Below are 27,003 nucleotides of genomic sequence, written 5' to 3' on the forward strand. Positions count from 1 at the left end.
GGGTACCTGCTTAAGACACGATAAGACCTGTTAATCCTAAAATAGCGATATGTGAATTTTTTATTTTCTTAAATAACTGAAATTAGTAGGCTCTACTCTATCATTTTCCCTTATTGGTACATGAAACTTAAAATTGTCTTATAGTCATGGCATATAAAGTAGTTAAACAAGTCGTATTAATGTTTGATACTTATGTTAAGCGCACCATCTCTAACCTGTTAAACCCGTTAAGACACGAATTGCCAATGTATCAATGCTATCTCAACCAGCATGTCGGACCGAGACAGGGCATCAAGTTAGGGGTAAACTAGTTTTTCAAATTCCTTTATGTCTCCTCAAAATCTCATTCACGGGTTCATTTACTACTTGAGGCTCCATATTTCACTTAAATATATTTATACATTACACCCAAACATAAGTAAATTGCAAATCTACGCCAAACTTGTAAATAAATTAACAATTAACAAATTATTCATGATGTCATCTAATTCTTAAATCCAGTCGATCGGTGCACCAGTAAGAAACGCTGTTTGCTGCCGGGTCAGGTTCTGACAGCATCGTTCTTATGCCAATTGTTATGATATGGAAGGAAGTGGGGCTGTTCAAAAAGCTTGTGGCTTGCTAGATTAAAGCTCGAATAAAACTAACTAAAAGAACTTGATTTGAAACAACCTAAGCTGAGTTAGCTCATTTTTGTAACCGAGCCAAAATCGACTTTGGCTTGGCTCGAGACATGGCTCGGCTCGTTGGCTTGATCTTAAGCTGGCTTAACTTCAAAATCGAGCTCGAGCCTAGCTAAGTTGCCTTGTTTAATTTTGAGCTCGAGCTCGAAACCACACAGCCCTAGAAGGAAGTGACATAATGGTTTAGACCTAAAAATCAAACACTTAAAAGCCTAAAAATATTGAATTGATGCTAATTGATCATCTGTAAAATTGATGAACTCACAAATCCCAAATTCATAAGGTTATATTATAGGCAGCAGCAAACAAAACTAGGGTTAAGAAAATTATGATCAAACTTAGAGGTTGAAACAGAGAATCGGTGAGACTAACCGGTCGAAGCTCGGGCTTGGGTCAGAGGCCGGTCAGAAAATCAGAGCCCGCTTCAATAGGTTACTGGTGGGTGAAATATAAAAATGCTGATATTTAATCATCCGGACGGGGCTAAAAAAGTTTATGGGCTCGGGCCTTAAATCATTTTGTACGGGTGGATTAGAGGTGCACATATCGGTTAACCTATAACCTGTTAATTCCTAACCGTTTTTCTTGGCAGGAAATAACCAGTTAGACCGGTTAGTCAGGTCGGGTACTAACCGATTTTGATAAATTAATTAAAAAAAAATCGGTTAACCGGTCGGGTAATAACCGGTTAAAAACCGGTTTTTAATAAAATAATAATAAAAAAATCGGTTAACCGGTTTTGAAATCAATAATATAAACCGGTTACTAACCGGCGGTTAGGATCGGTTAGTAACCGGCTTGCATTGGACCGGTTGCTAACCGGTTAGCATTTCGGTTAGAAACCGGTTAACCGGTTTCTGTGTGCACCTCTAGGGTGGATGGATGCTATTACAAAATTCGGTTTGAGATTTTGGTTGGCTGTAATTTGTAACCGAAAACCGAACTGAACCGAATTTAGTAAGGGTTTAACTAAATTGACATGTAGTTATAAAAGTAAGTACTTATTAAATAGGGCTGGCAATCGTGTATACCTTTACACGACACGAAAAATTATCGTGTACCTGTATCCCAACCGGAACACGAACCTGTTAATACCAGGCATACACGATAAAACACGAACCTGCCGGAGAATCTGAGACGGGTTCGGCTGTTTGGTGGCCGATGGCGCCATTGCAACAGCGAGGAGGTCGGACTTCCAGAGAATCAAGGATGTGGAGAGATAGACGGGAGATTCGAAGGTTGTGATTACCGGAGATGTGGAGGGAAACTACCGAAGAGGGAGGATTGGAGAAGGGTTTGTGCGTCGTCTGGTTAATGTTGGATCGAAATGATGTGTGTCGTGTTCAATTGTTTGGTATGAAAATTTACGGTTAACTATAGGGTATATAACATATCATATTATTATACATTTTTATTTATAATATAAATCTAATCAGGTATTAATGGGTAATTAACAGGTAAACATGTATTTTACCTGTTTAGACACGAAAATTAAAAGGTTGATTCGTGTCTACTTGTTTAGTACACGAAACCTATTAAGACCATACCTGATACTTGTTAAAGTCATGTAGGTTCGTGTCGTGTATTCATGTATTGTATCTAAATTGCCAGTCCTAGTACTTATACACAAAGAAACCGTTTAAATCACTCACTAGGTAAATACAACCAAATATTTCAAGAACCAAAACCTAGTCACAAAACATGAAACCTATACCAAGGATCAGTGAAATTGCAGAGTGTTGAAGAATACCTAATCGGTTTTGTGAAGACTAGTCGAGCAATATGCACGAGAGTTAAAGTGTTGAATCTAAATAGCATTAGGTGCACCGTACTAAACTAAAAGTTTGCTTCGAAACCTTCTTTAGAAAAACTATCATTTAATATTATTTCATAAAAAGTACCAGACTCTCGTACGCGTACACGTACACCAACACAAACTTTAAGTGTGTGTTTTTCTTTCAAATTTTTATATCAGTCACATAATTTGCACATTTCAGTAAACACCTGTGTTTGTAAAGGATACAAAATTTTATAGCAACCAAACAGAAACTTACATTAATTAGCAGGAGAAGAATGTCCAGTTTTCCTTTCATGTTATGTTATTATTAACCTGCAATCCATTTTCTTTGTTACTTTATTTCTGGTGTCCTTACTGTTGACCTGATTTGCATTAAACAATGAACTCACCCAATAAAATATATCGTTGTTGGAATTAAACAATGAAATCACATGTAGATTTGCATTAAACAATGAACTCACATGTAGATTTGCATTAAATATTGAACTCACCACATGAACAATCCAAAACACCAAGTGAAAGAATATATATACATTTGTTGGAAATAACAAAGAACTTATAATACAAAACTAGGTTATTTATTGTGTTAATGAGTTTGTACCTATGGAAAACAACTTCAAACCCTTAATGTTGATATCAAGTGACGGACACCGACAAAGTTACGGCTACTGATGACCAGATGATCAACTTACTGCTGACATAAGTTGTTACCAATCAAGCTACTGATGAATATCAAATAGAGATTCAATGATGATACTAACTTTATTTGGACATTATCCAGCCACCAGCAGTTAAATAATAAGGAGTTAATAATAAACAATGATAATATTATTTACAATGATCACACACCAATCTCAACCTTCTTCATATATTCACAATCAATAAACAAAAATCAATGACAATTGAGAAAGAAAACAAATAAAAACAACCAGCTGTTCTTTATACACTTATCAAACAGCTGAATCTCCTTCAAAAAAAGAATTATTTCACAAAGCACACACACCAAATTGGAGATAGAAATAAATAAATAAATCCCAATTATATTTATTTTCCAGCCCGAAAGAGTTGGCTTCCAAGGGTCACAACCGGGGTTCCTTCGCCCATAATTGTTGTCAAACTCATTTCCTTTGCGAGTATTCGGTCTAGCTCGGTTACCACATAACTCATCGCGGGCCTTCTCTCACTAGACACTTCCACACACCGAATTATCAAGTGGATGTATTCTTCCATACCTTCGGTTGTGAAGCTGTTGCCGATTCGTGCATCAATGATGCTAGAAATAGTTCCTGCTTCTTGATGGTTTTGAACCTTCAATAAAAAAAAATAGGTTTATAGAACAATCTTGAAAGATCTAGAACAATCTAGAACAAAAAGATATATACCCATTCAACAAGATTTTGGGTGGAGTTTGGAGATAGTAATTCCACTGCTTCTTGCCCGCTTACCAGCTCGAGCAGGAACACACCGAAGCTGTAAATGTCACTTTTTTCAGAGAAGCGTTTAAACTCTCGTACCCTGTAACCAATAAACGTTCAGAATAATATTCCCAAAAAAAGTGTGAAAAAGAATAAGGAAAAGCAAGAAAAGTGGGCCTGTAAACGAACAGAGCGTTCAGTGAACAGTTCGGCGGGAAGTTCGTTTACTTAATAAACGATCAGACATGTACAAAATTTTTTTTTCATTTAGTTAAACGAATGAGCATGAACACATGTCTCGTTAGTTCAGTTATGTTCGTGAACATTCACTTACATTTGTTCGTTTAAGTTATGTTCATTTATGTTATTTTACAGTTATCTTTTTTGGCTTTAATAACTTTTTAGACCCAACACATTGTTCTTCACATTACTTTCAACTAGTTTTAGCTCAGTTATGTTTGTTCGTTTACTTGCGAACCGTTCGTTTATATTGTTAACAAACGAACACAAAAATGTTCATTTCTTAACAAACAAACATGAACAAGAAAACACCATTCATTTAACTGTTCATGTTCGATTGTTTGTTCCGCTTAAAGTTTAACAAACGGACACGAACATTCTCCGTTCATGTTCGTTTACAAGCCTAATGAAAAGAGTACAACTCTGGAGCAAGGAATATCTCATCAATCCTGGCTTGAGAAGACGGGCCCGCTGAGTCAACTCGGTTCAAGAAATTTCGCAAGCCTGCATCAGCAACTTTTGCTATAAAGTTCTCATCTACAAGAACGTTTGCGGTCTTGAAATCCTTGTGAGCCAAACGCGGGCTTAATGAGTGAAGGTGAGCCAAACCTGAACATTAGAGAATGCGAAGGGGAGTTACATGCGAAAAAAGCATTTTCTTTCTAAATCTGTTTAATAATAATAATAATAAAGCAGCTCAGATTTTTCACAAGCAACTCACAAAAAGTTGCATTTTTATGTTTATCTTAAAAAGACGAACTAATACCAGGAAAGCCAAAAATGCTCACTGATTTTGCAGAGGATCACCTTTAGCTGCACCAAGAGCTATCGAAAGTCTATGCTTGAATTCAAGTTTTTCTTTAGTAACATGACCAGCCCCTAAATGTTCAAATCATGAAATATCATACATTAAAACGCAAGAACATTAATAAAGTAGTTAACATAAACGGTTAGCCGACAGATAATTACCATACAAGTGGATCGAAACACTTCCGTTTGGTACATACTCGTATACAAGAATCTGTTGACCACTTGCTTGACAGTAACCTAACAGAGTCACAATATTCCTGTGCTGAATAGACGCCAGATACCTCACCTGTTTTATGAGTTATACATTTCAATGTAACAGTAACGCTTTAACTTTAAAACTCATATTAAAACATTAATATAATATATAATTACCTCATTTACAAACTCTTCGGTAGGTGGAGCGAACCGTCGTTTTATTGCTACAAGCATACCATCATGAAGCAAACCCTTGTACACCTCTCCGAACTTTCCTTCACCGATCAAACTTTTGTCACTAAAGTTCTTTGTAGCTAAAGATAATTCATCAATCTCAAACTGCCTGGTTTCTTGAATAACTAGTTGAACCGCCTGCGGTCTTCCAACTAGATACGATGATCAAAATAATCATATTACAATCAGTTAATGATATCATATCTCCATTTCATCTATTTCAGGTATCGATTTCATCATTTATTATCTTTTTTTTTACATTGAAACAGAAGGCTAGCGCGCAACAAGCTGCACCGCTACACCGTTTTGAATTGCAAAGATCAATCTTTTAAATACCACATTCGCTGATCTTGAAGTCATAACATTACTATGCATGACCCGTTAAACTCGGGTAAGTAACTCCTTCTCATGTTTAGTCACGTTGCCTGAAGCAGCTTTTAAAGTAGCTTGAAGTTAATCGATATACGATGTTAAAACTTACCTTGAGACGGATCAGAGGAGTCGGTTTCCGACGTTCTAGCAACGCTTCTGTGATTACAAAGGAAGCACCAGGTAACGAAAACGACAAACACGATTAAGCCCATGGCTCCTGCAGCACCTCCCACTATGGCTGCAAGAGTTCTTGACATTGGGTATACTTCACATGCCTAAAGCCATAAGAAAACAATCATTATATCACATACATTGAGTACCAACAAAATTAACCCACAAAAGAATAAACCCCAGATGAGGAAATAACAAGATTAAGATTAAATCTGCGTAATTGATTTAGATCTAGTCAAATGCTGAACCCAATTCAATTGTGGGTTAAAGACTGAATAATCAAATAGCAGCAGAAGGTGAAAGTGAAATAGAATTAAGCAATCAGAGAGACTTACAAGTGGGCAATCGGAAGCTCATTGTGTGGTTTGATTAGTGATTAGCAATCGTGAATGTGATCCAGGCTTTATGATTCTCTTCTACCCTCTGCCCGCTGTCATCAACAATCCACTCTTTTCTTTTGCTTATTATTATTTTGTATTTTATTCTTATTTATTAAACTCCTATTTTCGTCTTTATGTTATTAAATATTAATATTATTTATTATTTATTAACTCATTCCTCCACCTTTCAATCTCTTGTCATTTTAGCCCCCATCGTTTGCACTTTTGCACGTATGTTTCGAGTTATAAAAACGGGCCTAAAAGAAGTTAACTTAAATATATATAAAAATCATAATAAGCGATGATTTTGTAGCAAAATGATATATTTTAGACAGTTACTTGCTTATACGAATCTTAAGGCTTGTCTAACATTTTTGTGAGCAAAGGTCTCCATCAAGTAGCTATAATCCGTACTCTCTAACATCTTGTTCTCAACAGTGGCCGATGCCAATCGTTTAAGGCTTTCTTGGGACATTGTGCCATCCAACAATTTAGAATGGATGTCAATTCTTTCTTTACTAATACACCATTCTTATTACCTTGTGTTGGTTTATATATCTTTCTCTATTAGTTTTTTCAGTGATATATACTTTTCATCAACATATATTTATACATATATTTTTGTAATAACTTTTTTTTAATTCCCTTTACTGTTTATATATTTCCTTGTGTTGAATTATAAAATAATCGAAGTTGCTTAATCAAAGTTGCTTAATTAAAGAAATGATCAAAATTGCTTAATTAAAGAAATATTCAAATAAACTTTTATGGTAACCCTTGCTGTCTTATTTGTTTAAAACTATTTGGGTCATCTCATATTTGAACTAATGAACTAGTCTAATGTTTAAAAAAAATGGGCCCTTTTTGGCTATAGGTATTGTACGACTGCCTAGCTTGCACAGACCCAAAGCCGACCCTGTTTATATCTACCAGGTTTTGTTCTCTATCTATCTATTTATTGTTCTTTCATACTGTAGGGGTATGGTACTAAACCCGGTTTTACGACCCTAAATTTATTATGTTTGGCTTATTTTATTATATGGACTAATACAATGTTATTGGGCTGAGGGGGTTTTGTGGAGGTAACCCTAACTGGGCTAGGCCCATTAAGGTACCATGATGGTGGCCATGAGACTCTCTATATAAGGAGGTCTCCACCTCCTTATTAAGGGGTCATACTCAATAAGAGCCACCACCACTTTTTTGTGTCTGTAAACAAGAGATCTTTCAGATTTCTTAGCAGTCACCTCCACACCCCCGGAAACCATTGCAGGTCTCAAGCAGCCAATGAAGAAGATCAATATGTGGTTCGTTCATCTCGAAAAACCGTGGAAACATCGTCATGGATCAGGTCAGATTCATTTCGTGCTTCGACATTGGCGCCATCCGTGGGACGGCAACGAACTACCCTTCGATCTTCATCTCGGCTGTCAGATCTCTCCCAGGAAAAACCCAGATCTGGAAGTTTACAGAAAAAGGCTTCAAGGCTTGTTCTATTAAAGCTCAAAAAGATCCATAGATCTAAAAGAGGCTTCCAGATCTGTGCGAAAAGAAACTGCCGGACTCGAATGATCAAGTCTCCGGATCTGTGATGGTTTTAAATCTGCTCCGAGCTTCAGATCTATCCAGATCTGATTTACAGATCTAGATCTAGATTACAGACCTGTATTTTAGGTTTAAAATTGCAGGTCTAACTCTTAAATTGCAGATCCAAAAATTACCAGACTTCCGCCGCCATGTACGCGCGCCCGCGGACTCTCATTCCGCAGCCGTGCATATGCCGCCGCGGAAACCACCATGTGGGTTTTGCGCAAGAGACCTCCGCCATGCACGCGCACTCGCGAGTCACCACTCCATCGCCGTGCATGCGCGCATCAGGCCTCACGCAAAACTTCAAGGTTGGGAATCCTCATAATATCCCATATGGCTACGCGCCAAACTTCAAGGTTGGGAATCCTCATAATATCCCATAGGGCTACGCACCAAACTTCAAGGTTGGGAATCCTCATAATATCCCATATGGCTACGCGCCAAACTTCAAGGTTGGGAATCCTCATAATACCCCATATGGCTACGCGCCAAACTTCAAGGTTGGGAATCCTCATAATATCCCATATGGCTACGCGCCAAACTTCAAGGTTGGGAATCCTCATAATATCCCATAGGGCTACGCGCCAAACTTCAAGGTTGGGAATCCTCATAATATCCCATAGGGCTACGCGCCAAACTTCAAGGTTGGGAATCCTCATAATATCCCATATGACTACGCGCCAAACTTCAAGGTTGGGAATCCTCATAATACCCCATATGGCTACGCGCCAAACTTCAAGGTTGGGAATCCTCATAATATCCCATATGGCTACGCGCCAAACTTCAAGGTTGGGAATCCTCATAATATCCCATAGGGCTACGCGCATAATATCCCATAGGGCTACGCACCAAATTTCAAGGTTGGGAATCCTCATAATATCCCATATGGCTACGCGCCAAACTTCAAGGTTGGGAATCCTCATAATACCCCATATGGCTACGCGCCAAACTTCAAGGTTGGGAATCCTCATAATACCCCATATGGCTACGCGCCAAACTTCAAGGTTGGGAATCCTCATAATACCCCATATGGCTACGCACCAAACTTCAAGGTTGGGAATCCTCATAATACCCCATATGGCTACGCGCCAAACTTCAAGGTTGGGAATCCTCATAATATCCCATATGGCAACGCGCCAAACTTCAAGGTTGGGAATCCTCATAATATCCCATATGGCCACGCGCCAAACTTCAAGGTCGGGAATCCTCATAATATCCCATATGGCTACGCGCCAAACTTCAAGGTCGGGAATCCTCATAATATCCCATATGGCTACGCGCCAAACTTCAAGGTTGGGAATCCTCATAATATCCCATATGGCTACGCGCCAAACTTAAAGGTTGGGAATCCTCATAATATCCCATATGGACACGCGCCATACTTAAAGGTTGGGAATCCTCATACCACATGCTCATGCACCACATATGCTCACGCATCACATATGCTCACGCATATTACACATGCTTACGCATCACATGCTCACACATATCACAGTCTACGCGCACGCGCATGCAACATCTGCGCGCGGCGCGGGACATAAAGCCTACGCGCACGCACATGCAACATCTGCGCGTGGCGCATAACACAAAACCAAAGTCTACGCGCACGCGCATGCAACATCTGCGCGTGGCGCGGGACATAAAGTAGCTCATAAGACGCCCCGCGCGCAAGCTTCTATTATTCATACAGCTCATAAGACGCCTCGCGCGCAGGCTGTTATTATTCTTATAGCTCGTAAGACGCCTCGCGCGCAAGCTTTATTATTCATACAGCTCGTAAGCCGCCATGCGCGCAGGCTTCATTATTCTTATAGCTCGTAAGTCGCCTCACGCGCAAGCTTCATTATTATTATAGCTCGTAAGCCGCAACTCGCGCAGGCTTCATTATTATTATAGCTCATAAGTCGCCTCGCGCGCCAGCTTTATTATTCTTATAGCTCGTAAGCCGCCATGCGCGCAGGCTTCATTATTCTTATAGCTCGTAAGTCGCCTCACGCGCAAGCTTCATTATTATTATAGCTCGTAAGCCGCAACTCGCGCAGGCTCCACTATTATTATAGCTCATAAGTCGCCTCGCGCGCCAGCTTTATTATTTTTATAGCTCGTAAGCCGCCATGCGCGCAGGCTTCATTATTCTTATAGCTCGTAAGTCGCCTCAAGCGCAAACTTCATTATTATTATAGCTCGTAAGCCGCAACTCGCGCAGGCTCCACTATTATTATAGCTCATGAGTCGCCTCGCGCGCCAGCTTTGTTATTATTATAGCTCGTATGCCGCCATGCGCGCAGGCTTCATTATTCTTATAGCTCGTAAGTCGCCTCACACGCAGGCTTTATTATTCTCATAACTCGTAAGCTGCCTCGCGCGCAAGTTATGTTACATTATTATCGAGATGCGCGCTCCATCTTTTATCAGGCCTCGCGCCACTATGATGCGTGCTATATCTTATTTATGACAGGTCTCCATCATTATCATAAGGACCGCAACATGTCACCATCATGAGGAAAACCTCCCAAAACTCAAAGACAATAAAGACAAGGCCAAAGAAAAGGGAAAAAAAAACCGCCCTATGACCTAACACACCTCATAAAGTCCAGCGCTCCACCTAGACGCTTGTGCGCCCAGGAGCAACGCTGGACTTGGGGGGGCTTGTAGGGGTATGGTACTAAACCCGGTTTTACGACCCTAAATTTATTATGTTTGGCTTATTTTATTATATGGACTAATACAATGTTATTGGGCTGAGGGGGTTTTGTGGAGGTAACCCTAACTGGGCTAGGCCCATTAAGGTACCATGATGGTGGCCATGAGACTCTCTATATAAGGAGGTCTCCACCTCCTTATTAAGGGGTCATGCTCAATAAGAGCCACCACCACTTTTTTGTGTCTGTAAACAAGAGATCTTTCAGATTTCTTAGCAGTCACCTCCACACCCCCGGAAACCATTGCAGGTCTCAAGCAGCCGATGAAGAAGATCAAGATGTGGTTCGTTCATCTCGAAAAACCGTGGAAACATCGTCATGGATCAGGTCAGATTCATTTCGTGCTTCGACACATACAAACTTTAAAATTACATATGAATTACGATTGATAATGTTATAAAGAAATCTATGTGTGAGAGTATGTGTATGTAAAAATAGCCCGATGTTTTAAATGATTATCATAGTAATGTATACATGTGTATAATTTTTTCCTTTCAACCAAAATCATCTGAGCCTTTAAATTAGCTCTACATTTGAAGATTAAGTTATCTTACAAATTTTGCTACGTATTCACAAAGTAAATATGTTTGTTGACAATTATATTTCTATATTTTAAAGGTTGTCTTAAATGATTTACATGATGACATTAAGACCTTCTCTAATTGACGGTATTTTTTTAGCTATTTTTGGGTGTAAAAATGACACTAGGACCTACAAAATATCTTCTCTCTCATCTATTCTCACTTTCTCCCACTCAACTCACATATGCATTCTTGGTGCATTCTTCACCAAGAATCTTGCATTACCATTTGTACTTCACATCATACCCTTACTCATCCACATCACCACTTTTTTCTCAAAAATCCCTTATTATGGATGCTCTAAGTGCTTTCACTTGAATAGTTGATAAACATATGGTTAAATTATTCTATAAAAGAGAATAAAATTAAGAATGATTTGTGACTTAAAAAATACCTTAAAAATATTTAAAAAATAAAAAAAAATCACTAACTTAAAATATAAATAAAAAAAACTAAAACGCTTCTACTATCTTCCTCATTCAAAAAATTTAATAATAATAATAATAAAAACAATGTTGAGGGAAAAACACGGTGCATATTTATTTATTATGTGTTTTTTGTTTATTTATCTCATTGATTTTGTTTTTTTCCTGTGACATTATACATTTTTTTCTCAATATTGTGTTATATTACCAACACTATGTTAGATCCCGTGTTACACACGAATGGAAAATATATAAAACTTCACACACACACACATATATGTGTGTGTGTGTTTGTGTGTTATATGCATTTTAATGAATTGTAGACGTCAAATAATCTATTATTATTATTATAAGGTATCATATTGTTGTTTTAATTAAAAGAATCCTATATACAAAGACAAATAGAGAAAAGTAACAATTTAAAACATAATTATAAGTTATGCCACACATTTCTAATTTATATCATGAAACAAAAAAATGCATCTAACTACTATATTAAAGCAATACATATCCATATGGCCTTTAACTAAGCTATTCACATATGATGCCACATCAACAATTTCTAAAATTATAATTTACAAAAGTTTATATTTTTACAATTTCCACTTCAAAATGATAAAATGAAAATATTTTATTGGTGGGAATTGAACTCACTACCTTGCTTTTAAAATGTTTGTATCTTATCAACTCAACTATGATGAATTGATATTAACCTTATCTTTTTCTTAATTGATATAGACTCACAAGATATGTTATTATGTATATTATTAAAGTTAACTTTTTTGTTTTATTTTTTTAACCATCCGTGTATCACACGTGTTTTATCCTAGTATTAATTAAAACTTCATCATCTACTGAAGTCATATGTTGTAAACTATGAAGTGTAAACATACAGATGTTGTAAAATAAGTTGTGTGTTATAAAAACTATTTTTATTAAAAGTATAAAACATTTAAGAACACAACATAAAAAAATGCTAAAAATATGAATATACAACAAGATATAATTATTATTTTATTAAACCATGCGTTTAATAAAGCAACAATATAATCCAAACTCGTTACTTAAACCACCATTTCAATCTAAACATTTATACATCCCGTCCAAACGTTCATAAATAATTTTTCAAAATCCAAAAAAAAAAATTAAAAATAACAAAGTCTCAAAATTTAAAAAATAACAATAAAACAATTAATTGTCTTTATAACTCAATAAATGATGATTATAATAATTTATTTTGAAACTTTTTTCAACTTAGGAGTTAATGTTTAAAATTAATGTTCAAATTAACATGTGGAAATTATATAAATGGAAAATTAATGAGTTGGAAGCCTATGTGGACATGCTAGTTGAATGCCATGTGAAAACTCTGTATTGATTTAATAGTATAGTAAGATTATGTAATATTTTGTTCAGCATTGTGTTATATTTTGTGTTTTTTTATTCATCATTTTGTTTTTATTTTATTTTCATCATTGGTGTGTGCGTGCTTTTTTTACCGAGAAAGACAGGGGGTGGGACATTTTTAGATATTCCTTTTTTTTAATTTTATTTTTATTTTGAGTTATGATTTTTTTTCTTGATTTTTTAGGGGTTTTTAAGGCATAAATTCTTCTCACATTTCTCATTTTTGTCTCCTTTCTATTTTTTCCGACAAACATAATGATGTTCATGAAATCGATGTTGGTTGTTTTGGTACCGAAAACAATAAATAGCGCCATGTTTTGTTCTCGATCAGGATTAAACTATATGTGGGTAATGGTTAAGGCTTGGGATCCTTAAGATAACAGGTTTGAAATTTGACTCAAGAGATTTTCTCACAGTGGTGAGTTTCCTCCTTGATGGTGTTATTGGGTGAGTCATACTTGTAACGCAAAAATCAATATGAACGGTTGACATCCCGTCTTAGGAAGGTTCACTTAAGGGTTGGCCTATTGGGATAGTTCTTAGGGGCTGTTTGGTAGCCTCTTAATGGTTCATAACCTCTTAATGGTTAAGAGGTAGCCTTAAGTCTGAATGGAGGTAGCCTTAAGTCTGAACCATTAAGAAGCTACCAAAACAAAAGGAGGTTACCTCTTAATGGTTCATAACCTCTTAATGGTTAAGAGGTAGCCTTAAGTCTGAAGGCTACCTCTTAACCATTAAGAGGTTATGAACCATTAAGAGGTAACCTCCTTTTGTTTTGGTAGCTTCTTAATGAACATTAAAAGACTACCAAACAGCCCCTTAACAAAAAAAAAAAAAATCCACATGCGATTTCAATCATAAAGTTTTTAACTCAAAATGAAGTGTTTCAAATAGATAAAGGTGGTGCCCCTAATACTACTACTACTACTTGAGTTAAATCCTTGGCACTTTCTTCATAAACCAAAAGACCCCTCAACCAAAATAATGTTCGCCTTCCGACACTACTTGACACCAAACTTAATTTTCTATTTTATTATGGGTCTGACTTTTGAGGTGCAGCCATTAGTTGTGGTTGTGACGTAGTTGTAAAGCTTTAAAAATATTTGTGAAAGTACTGTTCATCTTCCGTCGGTCTTACTCTTTCTGAAGTTTCTTTTTGTTTTGTTTCACGCGGTTATTTCTATGTTCTTTTGTAGCCTTGTATTTGAATTTACGATCGTTTTTTCAGTCAGTTTGTAATTTTATCGCATCATGTCTTGTCTCTTACTACCCGGTTATATTATTAAGACAAAATAGCAAAAGACATCCTTTATGTTTGATCGTTTTTCAATAGTCGTCCTTTAGCGAAAGAAATGGCAGAAAACATGTTCGATGTTTCAAATCTCTTTCACGTTAAATCCTTTAACACTAACCCAGTTAAATATTTCCGTCAAATTTTGTCATGTGCAAGACACATGAGGGTATTTTTATAAATTCATATATTTTTTAATAATTAAAATAAAAGAATAAAGATATTTTAAAATAAAAATAAGTTCTCTCACTTTCATCTCCTCTCTCTTTCCACACACACACACACTCTCTCTCTCTCTCTCTCTCACCATCGCACCTGTACCACAGATGTGACATTCATCAATTTTCGATTCGGATTTGTATTTGTAAACCCGACCCGTTGGGTCGTTTCGATGTATTAAATGTATTTTAATAAAGTGATTCCCGACATTTAATGTCCATTATTCGTTGTTCGTTGTTTATAAATTTCCGAACCTTAACGTTAATCGAACCGCGCGAGTAAAACGCGTAAATAATCCAAAACCGAAAACTTTATAATTTAATTATAAAGTTTGGGTTAAAATGTAAACTTGAAAACTTTATTTAACTTAAAAGATATTTATATTATCATTTAAAGGTTCTTTAAACTTCAGGGACTAATAGTGTAATATTTTTAATTCAAATTATATTAAAATAATAAACCTTACCCAGCCCCTCCCGTCCCCCCTGTCCCGATTTTCCGGCGAACCTCCGGTGGCCGGAATCCGGCGCCGGAGGAAGCCGTTACACCCTTAAACGCGTTTTTAACTCGAATTTGTTTTTATAAAAATGATTCTCCGTAAATATTAAGCAATAACCAACTAATTAATTGTGATTCCTTGCCGTAAAACACCCCGTAATCGTCGCCGGAAATCACGGATTCACCATTAATGCAAATATCGCGTATACGCTCCACCCCGGAGTATAAATAGATGCCCAAGCTTCATTACAACTCGCTCATTCCTCTCAATCCCCCTCTAATACACTGAGTAATCTCTAATTGGGAATTCTTATAAAATTCTTTTCCGGCAACTGGGTTTCGGCCAAATCTTAAGATCTAAAGGTAATTGATATATGCTTTTTAATATCGTTACACCAATAAACAAAACCCCTAAACTAATTGAAACGAACATGAAACAGATTCCTCAATTGAAATATTAGGGTTCATGTTCTTATGATGAAGAAGATGAATCTGAAATACTATATATATATATATATATTTTTTTTCTTATACCCAAGATGAATTGATCTTGTAGTCCAACTGGTTAAACCTGTACATCATAACCATGAGACCCGGGTTCGAAACCCGGGTCATGCGTTTTTGTTTTGATCCAATAACTATTATCAACATTATTATCAAAATCATTTAAACTGTTACTATATTTAAAGAATAGAAACCATAACCTTAACGAATAGAAGACACAGACCAGTTGGTTAACGCTATAAACCCGTATCACCGAGACCCGGGTTCGAAACCCGGGTCAGACATATGCTTTTTCTTTTTATTATTATTAATTAATTCAGTTTAATCAATTAACGATTTTAATCATTTAAAAATCATAATAAATTTATAAAAACCTTTTTAAATTAAATAAAAATTATGTAAATTAACTATAAAATATATCTCACCATTTTACATATAAAAATCAAGTTTCTTGTTTTCATAAGTCGATATTAAAAATCGTGTAATAATCACAAAGTAAACTTTAATTCTCTAAAAATCGTTTTGTTAAAGCAACAATTATATTTTCGACTTGTAAACAATAGTTCAAGCTTTTCGAACATATAAACTTTGTTTTCTCGCCATTAAAGTGCTTAAATTATACTAATAACCAAGTCGTCGTTAAAACATAAATAATAATATAATAATGTAAGAGCCATAAGATTCGTAATAAAATTATAAAATAATAACTAAATTCTAAAAATTACTCGTGCAATTAATCAACTTTAGAATCCCGTTAGAATAGCCGTTAAAATTCGTGTTTATTCTTATTTATAGTTCGTACGGATTGACCGCTTCGGTTTCCTTTGACGCCTTCAAGTTATTCTTATTCCTTTTTCACCACAACTACTAAGGTGAGTTTTTCACCACCCTTTTTTAATGTTTTAATGTTTTGGGGTAGCATATGTATCCTTATAAAAATTCAAGCATTGTTCTTTTATTACAAAACTACAATTTGTATATGGACTTGTATGTTACCTGTATTACTTGCACGAATATTACTTGCATGATTGGGAAGCCTCATTAAGTATGATCATACGCCCCCCTTTGCACTCTGGTCCGTTTGTATCGAGTGGAAAATGGCCTCATTATCCAAGTATGTTGGTTGTTACCAATTGGAAAGGACCTTACTTGCGCGATTATCCAAGTACGTTGGTTGTACCAACTAGAAAGGACTTACTTGCTCGTTTATCACATGTCTATGAATTGTATGGTTTTTATGTACGTATTTAAACTGTGGAAACTCACCAGCTATATTTATAGCTGACCATATTTTATACATATGTTACAGGTACCGTGATTAGATGTTGAAGTATTGAAGACACTTAGATTACTTAGGGTATTTCAATAAAAGAACTATTGAAATGATTATGTTTTGGTTTGAACTTGTATTGTTACTTTCGAACTTGTGTTACTTGGCTTATTAAATGAATTAATGTTATTATGGTCACTTAATAGTGCCACGTGTGTTTGAGCAATCTGTACGTCACACTCGGGCGTTTCCGCTTAAGCCGGGGTGTTACAACAGACCACACCACCACCGGACCACCGCAAACCACCGCTTAAAGACCAATTCAATTGATTAGGGATAATCTCAGATTTGAAAAATCCAATCCATTCAAATCTCAGTAAATTACGGGTGTTTGTACAAGCTTAATTAGAGTTTCATCAACGAAATCAAATTATATTTGAGTTATATCATATTTCGAGATCGACGGTTCATTACCTTAGATCCGATTGATTTTAATCATGATATTCAGATGGCTGAATCTGAAGAGGTTTTTGGTCGGAATGTAGAGAGAGAGAGAGAGTAAAGATGATTCAACGGTTGTGACCACTAGATACGGTGGTGGTGATTGCCGGTGTATGGTTGGTGTGGCGGTGGAAGGTTCAACCTTTTATATTTACCCTAATCGAAGCTAATGAAAGTCGCAAACAGGAAGGTCTGATTATTTTTTAGCCAAAATCGCCTGAAAATTGACAGGGGAAATACGAGAACGGTGGTGGTGTCAGGGTTTTGCTGCGGTGGTTTGGTTCGAAAGGTTTTTTTTTCTGCGGTGGTGGTTTCATTTTAATTGGATTGCGGTGGTCCGGTGGTGGTGTGGTCTGTGGTGCAGGTTTTATGGAGAGAGAGAGAGAGAGAGAGAGAGAGAGAGGAGATGAAAAGAGAGAGAGAGAACTTATTTTTATTTTAAAAGATCTTTATTCTTTTATTTTAATTATTAAAAAATGTATGAATTTACAAAAATACCCTCATGTGCCTTGACCAAATTTGACGGAAATATTTAACTGGGTTAGTGTTAAAGGACTTAACGTGAAAGGGATTTGAAACATCGAGTATGTTTTCTACCATTTCTTTCAGTAAAGAACGACTATTGAAAAAATGATCAAACATAAAGGACGTCTTTTGCTATTTTGTCTATTGTTAATATAGTTAACATGGAATTGAATCGTTCAGCTATTGCTTGATGGCAATTCGAGTAGGCCTTAATATAGTCAACAAAAAACGTGTCACATTTATACTTGTGTTCAAATTCCCAGTCGATTTATTGAACGAAGTAAATTAAAGGATAATTAGAACTAGATTAAATAATATTAAAAAACTATTAGTTGCACCCATTTTAAATCAGTTACGGTAATGAGAACAGGTGGTATAACTGGACCTGGTGGTGTTTAAATTCGAATATCTGAAAATTCGGATACCTAAATTTCGGATATCCGAAATTATGATAGTTGATCACTATACGAATCCGTTTCTGAAATTTAGGATATCTTTTTCGGATATCCAAAGTTTTAAATTCGGATTTTGATATCCAAACATATATCTAGCATCCGAAAAAAATTAACTATAAAAAATTAAAGAATTATTTTTTTATAAAAATATTTTGGATTTCTGAAAAAATAACCAAAATATTTGAAAAATTATCAAAAATGTTCAAAAATTATTCAAAATATCCGAAAATTATCTGAAATATTCAAAAGATTATCTAAAATATAAAAAAGGTACCTGAAATCTATAAATAAAATTTATTATTTAATAATAAAAAAATAATTCGGATATCCGAATATCCGAAAATTTTTAAAATCACTATTCGAATATGAAAATTTGAATATCCGAGATCCAGATATCCAAAATTTTGTTTATCCTAATCTTCAAATAGTTTGGATTCAGAGTTTTGGATAATCTGGATATGGATTTGGATTTCTTTGAACACCGGTTACAAGTAAATATGAAAAGATTACTTCCATTATAATTTTTAGCACAAATATGGAATGATTATAGTCGATACCATGAAAAGGAAATTATGTACAGAAAACACTTAATATTATTAGAAAGTAAGTTTTAATAATAATAGTTAGTAATATATTATATTTCAAATAATAATAATAATAATAATAATAATAATTCAACTCCCACATGACTAATTGGGCCTTAGATTCTCACAAACAACTTTTGTTTATTTAAAATTTTAAAATTATTGAAACCCGTTCTTTATTCATTTATAAATTATAATTCTATAAGAAAGTTGTTGGCAAGAGCCGCAAGAGAGATTATTGCTTTAATGATTGGGTGTATTACAAAATTATATTCTCCATTTCCAAAATTCTTTTCAAAAAAAGAAAATTTAATATATACATAATGCGTTAACCGGAAGAAATAAAGTAGGTATATAAACAATAGTAAACTTAAACTAGTGTTTTACCCGTCTGGTGCACAGAAACACAAATACAGGAGAAAGGTAACAGCTACATTATTGTACGGTTAATTGGACGTAAACACAAGAAAATAAGAAGCCAAATCCAGTTTCTATGATTCTTCAACACAAACATTTTGACAAGAGCATATTAACAATAACTTTGAAGCGAGATATACTCTTCCTTCAAGGCCACAAGATTAAGGATAAATCTTATTGTAAATGATAACAAAAAAAAACCGGTTTATATTCCTCTTGCCAATAGTTGATAGTTCAAAGCTTCTTAAGGCATCATCACGACCACCTCTTGATGAGGGAACTGCGTATGTGAAAGATGACGACTTGGGTTTGAACCCTACTTTATTGCAATTTCAAAAAATTCAGGGACAACCCCAATCACCCGGTATGCCCGGGTTTTTTTCTAAATTACTTTTAAAAATACTCAAGGACACCCTGAACGAAAATAACTGTTCACCTTAAAAGACGTTTCACGGGTTATACTCATGACTTGTTAGTGTATTTGGAAATCAAGAGATGAAGTTATCTTTGAAAACAAATCAGTGAACTTAAGTAAAACTTTGAACGCCTTTGGGTTATCTTTTGATCAAGAACCGCTCTACTTTAATTAATATTTCTTGGCATGATTGGTGTAATTTTTTTTCTACGTTTTTCTAAACAGTAATGAAAGGTGTCGTTTGAAAAAAAAAAGTTCACAAATATAAAAATGCTTATAATTATTTCTAAACAGTAACAAAATTCGATTCTTTATACAAGTTATCGATCTGCAAGGTTAATACCTCAATACAAACAAGAATTCACCTAACATATGTGTCACGTTTCTAAGTAAGTGAAGAGACATGAATTCATCCCGGGTCGGGCCGAGATAAATGTTCTTCGGTTTTGAACACGAGCGAAGCCACGCTTGTCTTCTCCGTCGATCTGTGAATGATAAGAAGCATGGAAAATATATGCTTGATGTGGGTTAGCGGGAGAGACAATTTCAGCTCAGAACATCCGTCATACACCCCCATCTTGGTGGTCTCTCCGGTAGTGGCGAAGGTTATGTAGGATCTAGGGTGTCCCCGGGCACCCACGCTTTTTCGCTTAGTAGTGTACATTTTGACGCTTTGTCCGAAAATTTTTATAGATATTGAGTCCGGACACCCTTAAATTATTTTTTCGCGACTTCAGCCACCCCTTTGATTAAACCCAAGTTTCGCCAGAGAGATGGGGCAACAACATGGTGGAAACGGAGAGCATCGTTTTCTATTTATAGGTGGTGAAGAGTGGAGCCCTAATAAGCCTTCCCCTGACTGGGATGTCATTTTATGTGTTGGGCTTTTTTGAAGGTAATCTCCGGAGTAAGTATAAGTGGAGTAATTAACAATCTTAATAATCAAGTTATACGACATAAAACTATTATATACAAGATGCATATATACTTCTTGTCCAAAGTATTGTTTTCTTCAAGGTACATATAAATCTAAAATATATGGTTGTTGTCTAAGTCTTCAACATACATATAGCGACTCGTTTTATAGTTTAATTCTTAACTTGTTTCATGAGTTTATGGTATTTGTAAAGTTATTATGCTTCTACAAACGACCTTCGAATATTAAAATCGTTTTATTTAGATTAATGGGACTTACGAATTTAGTCGCAGCCTGTAGTCAAGTTTCACACACTTGTGGATGCCAAAACGACCAACAATACTATATTATTACAAGTATAAAGATACGGCATACATTGTGATGAGTAAATAAGTATCCCGTTACAATTAATACGTTAAACTCCACCTGAGCCAATTAATATTGATTGTCCATAAGTGATAGCCAAAGCTACCAATCCTCCAAACAAAACCCTTAAACAGGACTTCCACACAGGAGAGCCACCAATAACAGACCAAATCCATCCGAAAACAACTAGCGCAATGGCCACCGTCCCAACCAGTGTGCCCAACTTCACCTTCTGCTCCGATACGAATGAACCAACAAGTAAAGGAGCAATTGCTCCTAATGAAAAAGCAACAGATGCTGCTATAGCTGCGCGCATTGGATTTGGGAGCTGTTGTTTCTCTCGGTTTCTTGCCATTGTCTTATCCCTCTTCGATTGAGCCAACTCTATATCTAGTTGAGAGTACACCGAAACATATTCTCGTATTGTTATGCTAATTGTACCCGCAACTAGATTACACAAGCCCAGAAGAAACTTGGCTTTAACATCTTTCGCACCTCCAATGCCCATCATTAAACATGCAAGAAAAACCAACCCGTCAGTGGCTCCTAAAACAGCCGCACGAAGCCATTGTCCCCTCGGCGAGTAATCAAAGTATTCATCTTGGTGGTGTTTTTGATTGGATTGCTTTATGGAGCAGTGGACACCGTCATCATTTTTTTTAGTAGTAGTCATGAAGGTGTTATGGGACAAAGTAGGGGTGTGCATGAAGCAGTTTGATACCGTGGATACTTACGGTGAGTTGCTTGCGAGTAGAAGAAGTTCATGTAACTTGGATACTTATGGAGAGAAAGGACCAAAGAAGCTTTCAATATTAGCCGTTTGTTCGAAGTTATCAATTTTTAGGTGATGCAAATATGATAGGATAATAACCAAGGCAATGTACTTTTATGGTGGGACTTACATTTATAATACTAGCTAGTCAAGATCATTACAATTTAGTGTTATGAAAGTTTGTTAGTATCATCAAACCATCTCCGCGTACCATCAATCATTGGTTAACGAACCCAGGATACCTAATAATTTGCGTTAACATCATTCGTCCATACATCCATAATATTTAACCTACAAATTTAACGGGGAACCAAGTTTAAAAAGTGTTTCAATTTTTAAAAAATGTTCGAATTAAGTCACTCAACTTTTATATTTTATTAAATTAAAGGTTTTAACTTGTTTTTTTAGCCCTTTTCTTTTTTGTTTCACATAGAAAATCTTTTTATCTTTTTTTTAAGTTGACACTGAGTGACGACGTGGATTTTATTTTTTATTTTTAAATTTTAATATAATTAATTTTTAAATTTTAATATAATTAACATTTTTTTTCAAAATTTTAAATTTAACCACATATATTGCACATTCCGACCCCACATCTTATCCTCTATTTCTTTCTTGACGCACAAGAAAATCGGCGATACTCGATTTGAAGATTTAGTGATCCGATTTGGGAAAAATATTCATAAGTAACTTAATTGAAACACTTTTGAAAGTTGTTTACTATTTTGTAAGACATTCCGAAATTCAACCAACTTTTAGGAACATGAATTCTAATTTATAAAAAGAATTCAACATTAAACCGTATTTAACAACACTACTACAAAAATAGTTATTTGCTATGAATTTTGCTATCATAAAAAACAACTATAAAATTTGCCACATATTTGTTGGGTTTCAGTGGTGATCAGTCAACGGTTTAACAATTAAACCCGGATTTTAATAAAAGTTACGTAATTATTAATCACATTAATTATTATCAACGCAATGGAATTAATAAAACGAGTAATCATCACTTTAGTGGAATCTCATAAGATTCTGTTACAAACAATACGAGTATAAATCGAAACGACCAAATTAAACATAAATCAACACTGACGATATTTAATTTTACCTCGGGTTATAAATAACCGGTTGAGACACCAAGGGATAACAAACTTCGCTAGGTGACTGTATTAAACGAGACCCGACGGTGGCGGTGCACAAAGGTAGTGACAATGACGGTGGTCAGTGGCGGCGGCACGACGAACAACGGGCAGCGGCGGTGGCTCTCCGGTGGAGTGGTTAGTCGGCGGTGGGTGTGAGGCAAGAGGGAGAGACTTAGTGGCTAGGGTTTTGCTTAATCTCTTTATTTGTTTACCCTAACTAACTAGTTAATAATATACTAGTTAGTTTAACCGGGCCCCAAGTCCATAAAAGCCCGTCTCATCCTTTTAGCCCACCCCATGTTCTTTATCAATAAACGAACATCATAAACTCGTTAATAATTATCAATACCGGTTAACTAGTTTAAGCGGGTTTTATTTTCGTTACCCAAGGTGTAACTCTCACGGGTCACAACTCGGTCAGACACGCTGACTTAACCGAACAGGTCCACAATATTCAACAGTCCCCTACTTGGACGATTTTTGGTTAAGTTCCTCAACGCTGACACCCAACGATGCTCTAGCTAGGGGTGAGCAAGATAAGGGTCGAACCCTTGAAACCTAGTTACCTGACTCATAAAACCCTTAATTAGACCCGAATAGAAAATATGGGTCGAGTAAAAGGTATTTAAATTTCACCTTAAAGGGTAAAAGGGTTTCAAGGGTTCGACCCTTTTTCAAACTTTTGACCCGTTTACTAGTTTTTAGATATATATATATATATATATATAGATCAGATTCGCGATTAATCTAATGTTTAGGAGATGTTTGTATTTCATATATGATTCATAAGAAATTTCCCAACTATTAAGAAAAATAAAAAGAGAAAATTATTGTTTGTGTCCCTGTGGTTTCAGGGCGGATTGACGGGTGGATTATAGAGCCACCCTTAAGTGTAGTAATTCTTATTAAATTGCGTGCGTTTATGTTTAATTTCAAGGATTTGGAATACTACATTATATTGTGTGATTGCAGGTTTGAAAAGCTAAGGGACGAAACAACAAGATCATAGGTGAAGACGGTGAAGAAAATAGAGCTAGAATAAGAAAATTATAAAGAAAACAAGAAAATTTGAAGCAGCTCCACCGTGGCTCACGGTGCAGACCGTGGACCATGGTCCACCTGACACAAATCTGGCAGAACCCACTGTACCGTGGGTTGTATGGGAACCGTGGAGGAGACCGTGGCCCAAGGTCCAAACCGTGGACCACGGTCCATGTCGTAACAGCAGGTGTCTTTTGGGTTTAATTGGCTGTTTTGGCTAATCTTTTCATTATCTTTTCATCAAGAAACATTGAAATACAATTGGGGAGGCTGGAGAATTATTGTTGGTGATTGGAAAACATTATTTTATGCTTTGCATTCGTATGTGGATGATAACTAATGTGATGATGATTTCTCAAACATTGCTTGGCTAATCTCCTTTGTGTTTTCCCTCGGATTGTAAGGTTTCATATTGTTTGTTGATTGAATGTTTATGCAATTGCTGAGATGGTAGTTTAATATTATTGATTTCATAATTATGATGTTTATGTATTGATTGATAAGTTGTTAGTTTGTTTAATTCGTGTTCTAAACCGTCAGTTCTCGGTGCTATAGACAATCGGGATTAATCAGGTGGAATTCGGGGTTGGATAATCTAATTGGTTATTGAGTGATAACCTTGAATTTGTTAATCCAAGTACTTAGTCCTCAATTACCACAATCATTTGCATATTCATGAATTATGTTTTTATAGTTCGTCTCAGATTAAACGTTTACATTAACATTCATTGAAACTTGAAACCGAGGGAGAGCATATCCTCTCATCTTTGATTGAAAAACAGTGTTAAGTGTTTTAGTTAATTTTCGTTAATCAAACAAAACAACCAAAACTTTGATAGTTTATTTCATTCATTTAGTTTAAATTTAGTTAATCTATAAAACTACTTGGTAACACATATTTCACAAACTCTTCGTGTACGACACCCATTTACCACTATCTAATTAGTTGTATTTGATTTATTTTTGCGCGAGCCTTCGACTTCACGTCAAATTTTGGCGCAGTTGCCGGGTAGTAGTGCGCAACGTGCGTTATTGTAGTTTTTATTTAAATTTTTTTGTAGTTTTTATTTAAATTTTTGCGCGAGCCTTCGACCTCACGTCAAATTTTTTTGTAGTTTTTATTTAAATTGTTATTGTCAGTTTTACGCGGGTTGTGCTAGTGTGCAGGTACTTACAGGTATATGCATACAAGATGCTCTCGGTCTTCATCACCGTTAGCGTGTGTTCCTGAAATCGAGAGAACCTTTCGTCAGAACAGGATTCTGCAAAGGGAAAACAAGGTTATTGGGTCGCCAAGTACAAAAAGTCGAACAACTGACACCACAATCATGGCTTTGGAGCAAACCGTACCGCCGATGTCACCACCCATTAATTCACCAAACCCACCATCTACTGTACCCATTACCACCACCAATTCCACAAGTGAACCTACTTCAGTTGCGTTTAGCTTTCAGCCACCAGCTAACCTCCCACCTTTGACAAATTTCATGCCTATTCAAGGACAATAATCAAACTCACCACAACAATCATCTTTCCAATCTCAACAAAATCCACGTTATCAACAACCATACACATTTACCCAAGACCCACCTATAATTCATACTTCACCGGGTCAAAGATCGGGCCCGCATTTTTTGGTGGGCCATGGTATGGTGATGGCAATGAAGGGTATGAAGAGTATGAAGAAGGATATGCAAGTGGGGTTGATGGGAATCAGTTAAGGATTCAAAGGCAGTTTGGGTATGGATCTGAATTTCAACCGCAAAAAGTGCAACAATGGGGTGGTCCGAATGTCAATCAAATACAACAACCACAACTATTGCAACAAGTTCCACAAAAACCGCATTATCAACAACCTCAATTTCAACAATCAAATCCCCAACCGCAAGTTCAACAAAATATGCAACAAAGGCCCGTTTACCGACAAATGGGTCAACTAAGAGTACCATTAGGGGTATCAAGAAGGCATTCAAGGGAAATGGTTAGGGGAATTGAAGCTCATTTTTGACCGGTCATCATCAACAACCCATCTCCGGTGGTTATTCCTCAAAACCATAATGGAAGAACGTTTGAGGTGAGAACTAATGCACTCCAAAGTTTACCAAAGTACAAGGGTCTTGCAACGGAAGAACCTTATTTTCATTTGGAGGCATATGACTCTATTTGCAACACGATTGTGGGTCAAGGTTTTACACCGGATGAGGTGAAATTGGTTTTATTTCAATTTTCGTTGGAGGATAAGGCGAAGAGATGGTTTTACACATTGCCATCCGCATCAATTTATACTAGGGCCGAGATGCAACAAAGGTTCTTAGAAGAGTTTTACACGGCCCAAAAGACTAATGATGCGAGACGAAGTTTGAGGTCTTTCCAACAACCATTGGGTGAAATGTTTCATGAAGCATTCGAGAGCTTCAACATGATGATCAAGAATTGTCCTCATCATGGTATAGCTCTTTGGGAGTTGCTGAATTCTTTTCATGAAGGGTTGAATGCGGAAGATGAAAGGGATTTGATGTCAATCACAAACGGTACGTTCGGTACCAATTATGAACAAGACGATTGGGCATTTTTGGAACAAATTTCGGTCACATTGAAGAGAAAGGCTCAAACTGCAAGAAGAGCAAGACCGGCAATTGGAAGACCGCAAGTTCATGCCGTGGAAGATGTGAGGGTACAAACTACTAATCAAAGAATTGATGTTTGTACCAATTGTAATGAGTTGGGTCATGTGGCTGATGTGTGTACGGTAGGGCAAGTACAAGTTGAAGAGGTGAATGCACTTCAAGGTCAAGGGGGTGGTAATCAGAATTTCAACATGAACTCAAACACTTACCACCCCGGGTTGAGAAATCATCCAAATTTCCGTTCTGAAAATCAAGCAACTCATCTCAATCCGAATTTCCAAGGGATTTCTCAAACCACCTTTATCCCTCATCAACAATACTTCAACCAAGGAAATCAAAGTCAATTCCAAGGAACGGGTGGTAATCAAGGTGGGTCTTCGGGCCAAAGTTCATCGAGTGGGAATGAAGTGATGGACTTGCTAAAGATGATGCAACAAGAGATGCAAAAGAGGAA

The 27,003-nt window shown here is 36.2% G+C and overlaps 1 protein-coding gene and 1 pseudogene across 1 annotated transcript; both read right to left on the reverse strand.

Moving 5' to 3' along the window:
- Positions 1-3,288: 3,288 nt before the first annotated feature.
- Positions 3,289-6,289, reverse strand: LOC143610204 (nodulation receptor kinase-like). Its single transcript, XM_077084745.1, has 8 exons — positions 6,254-6,289; positions 5,857-6,022; positions 5,319-5,527; positions 5,106-5,232; positions 4,944-5,015; positions 4,559-4,745; positions 3,864-3,996; positions 3,289-3,789 (listed from the first exon to the last, which is right to left on the reverse strand). The coding sequence occupies exons 2-8, from the start codon at positions 6,002-6,004 to the stop codon at positions 3,526-3,528; spliced, it is 1,140 nt and encodes a 379-aa protein (XP_076940860.1). The 5' UTR covers positions 6,005-6,022; positions 6,254-6,289; the 3' UTR covers positions 3,289-3,525.
- Positions 6,290-21,013: 14,724 nt separating this feature from the next.
- On the reverse strand, positions 21,014-21,637 carry LOC143610221 (vacuolar iron transporter homolog 4 pseudogene; annotated as a pseudogene).
- Positions 21,638-27,003: the final 5,366 nt, after the last annotated feature.

Source organism: Bidens hawaiensis, unplaced genomic scaffold (genome assembly GCF_021521415.1).
Source record: "Bidens hawaiensis isolate Kalapana, Puna unplaced genomic scaffold, B.hawaiensis_p1.1 tig00024998_1, whole genome shotgun sequence".
NCBI lineage: Eukaryota > Viridiplantae > Streptophyta > Magnoliopsida > Asterales > Asteraceae > Bidens > Bidens hawaiensis.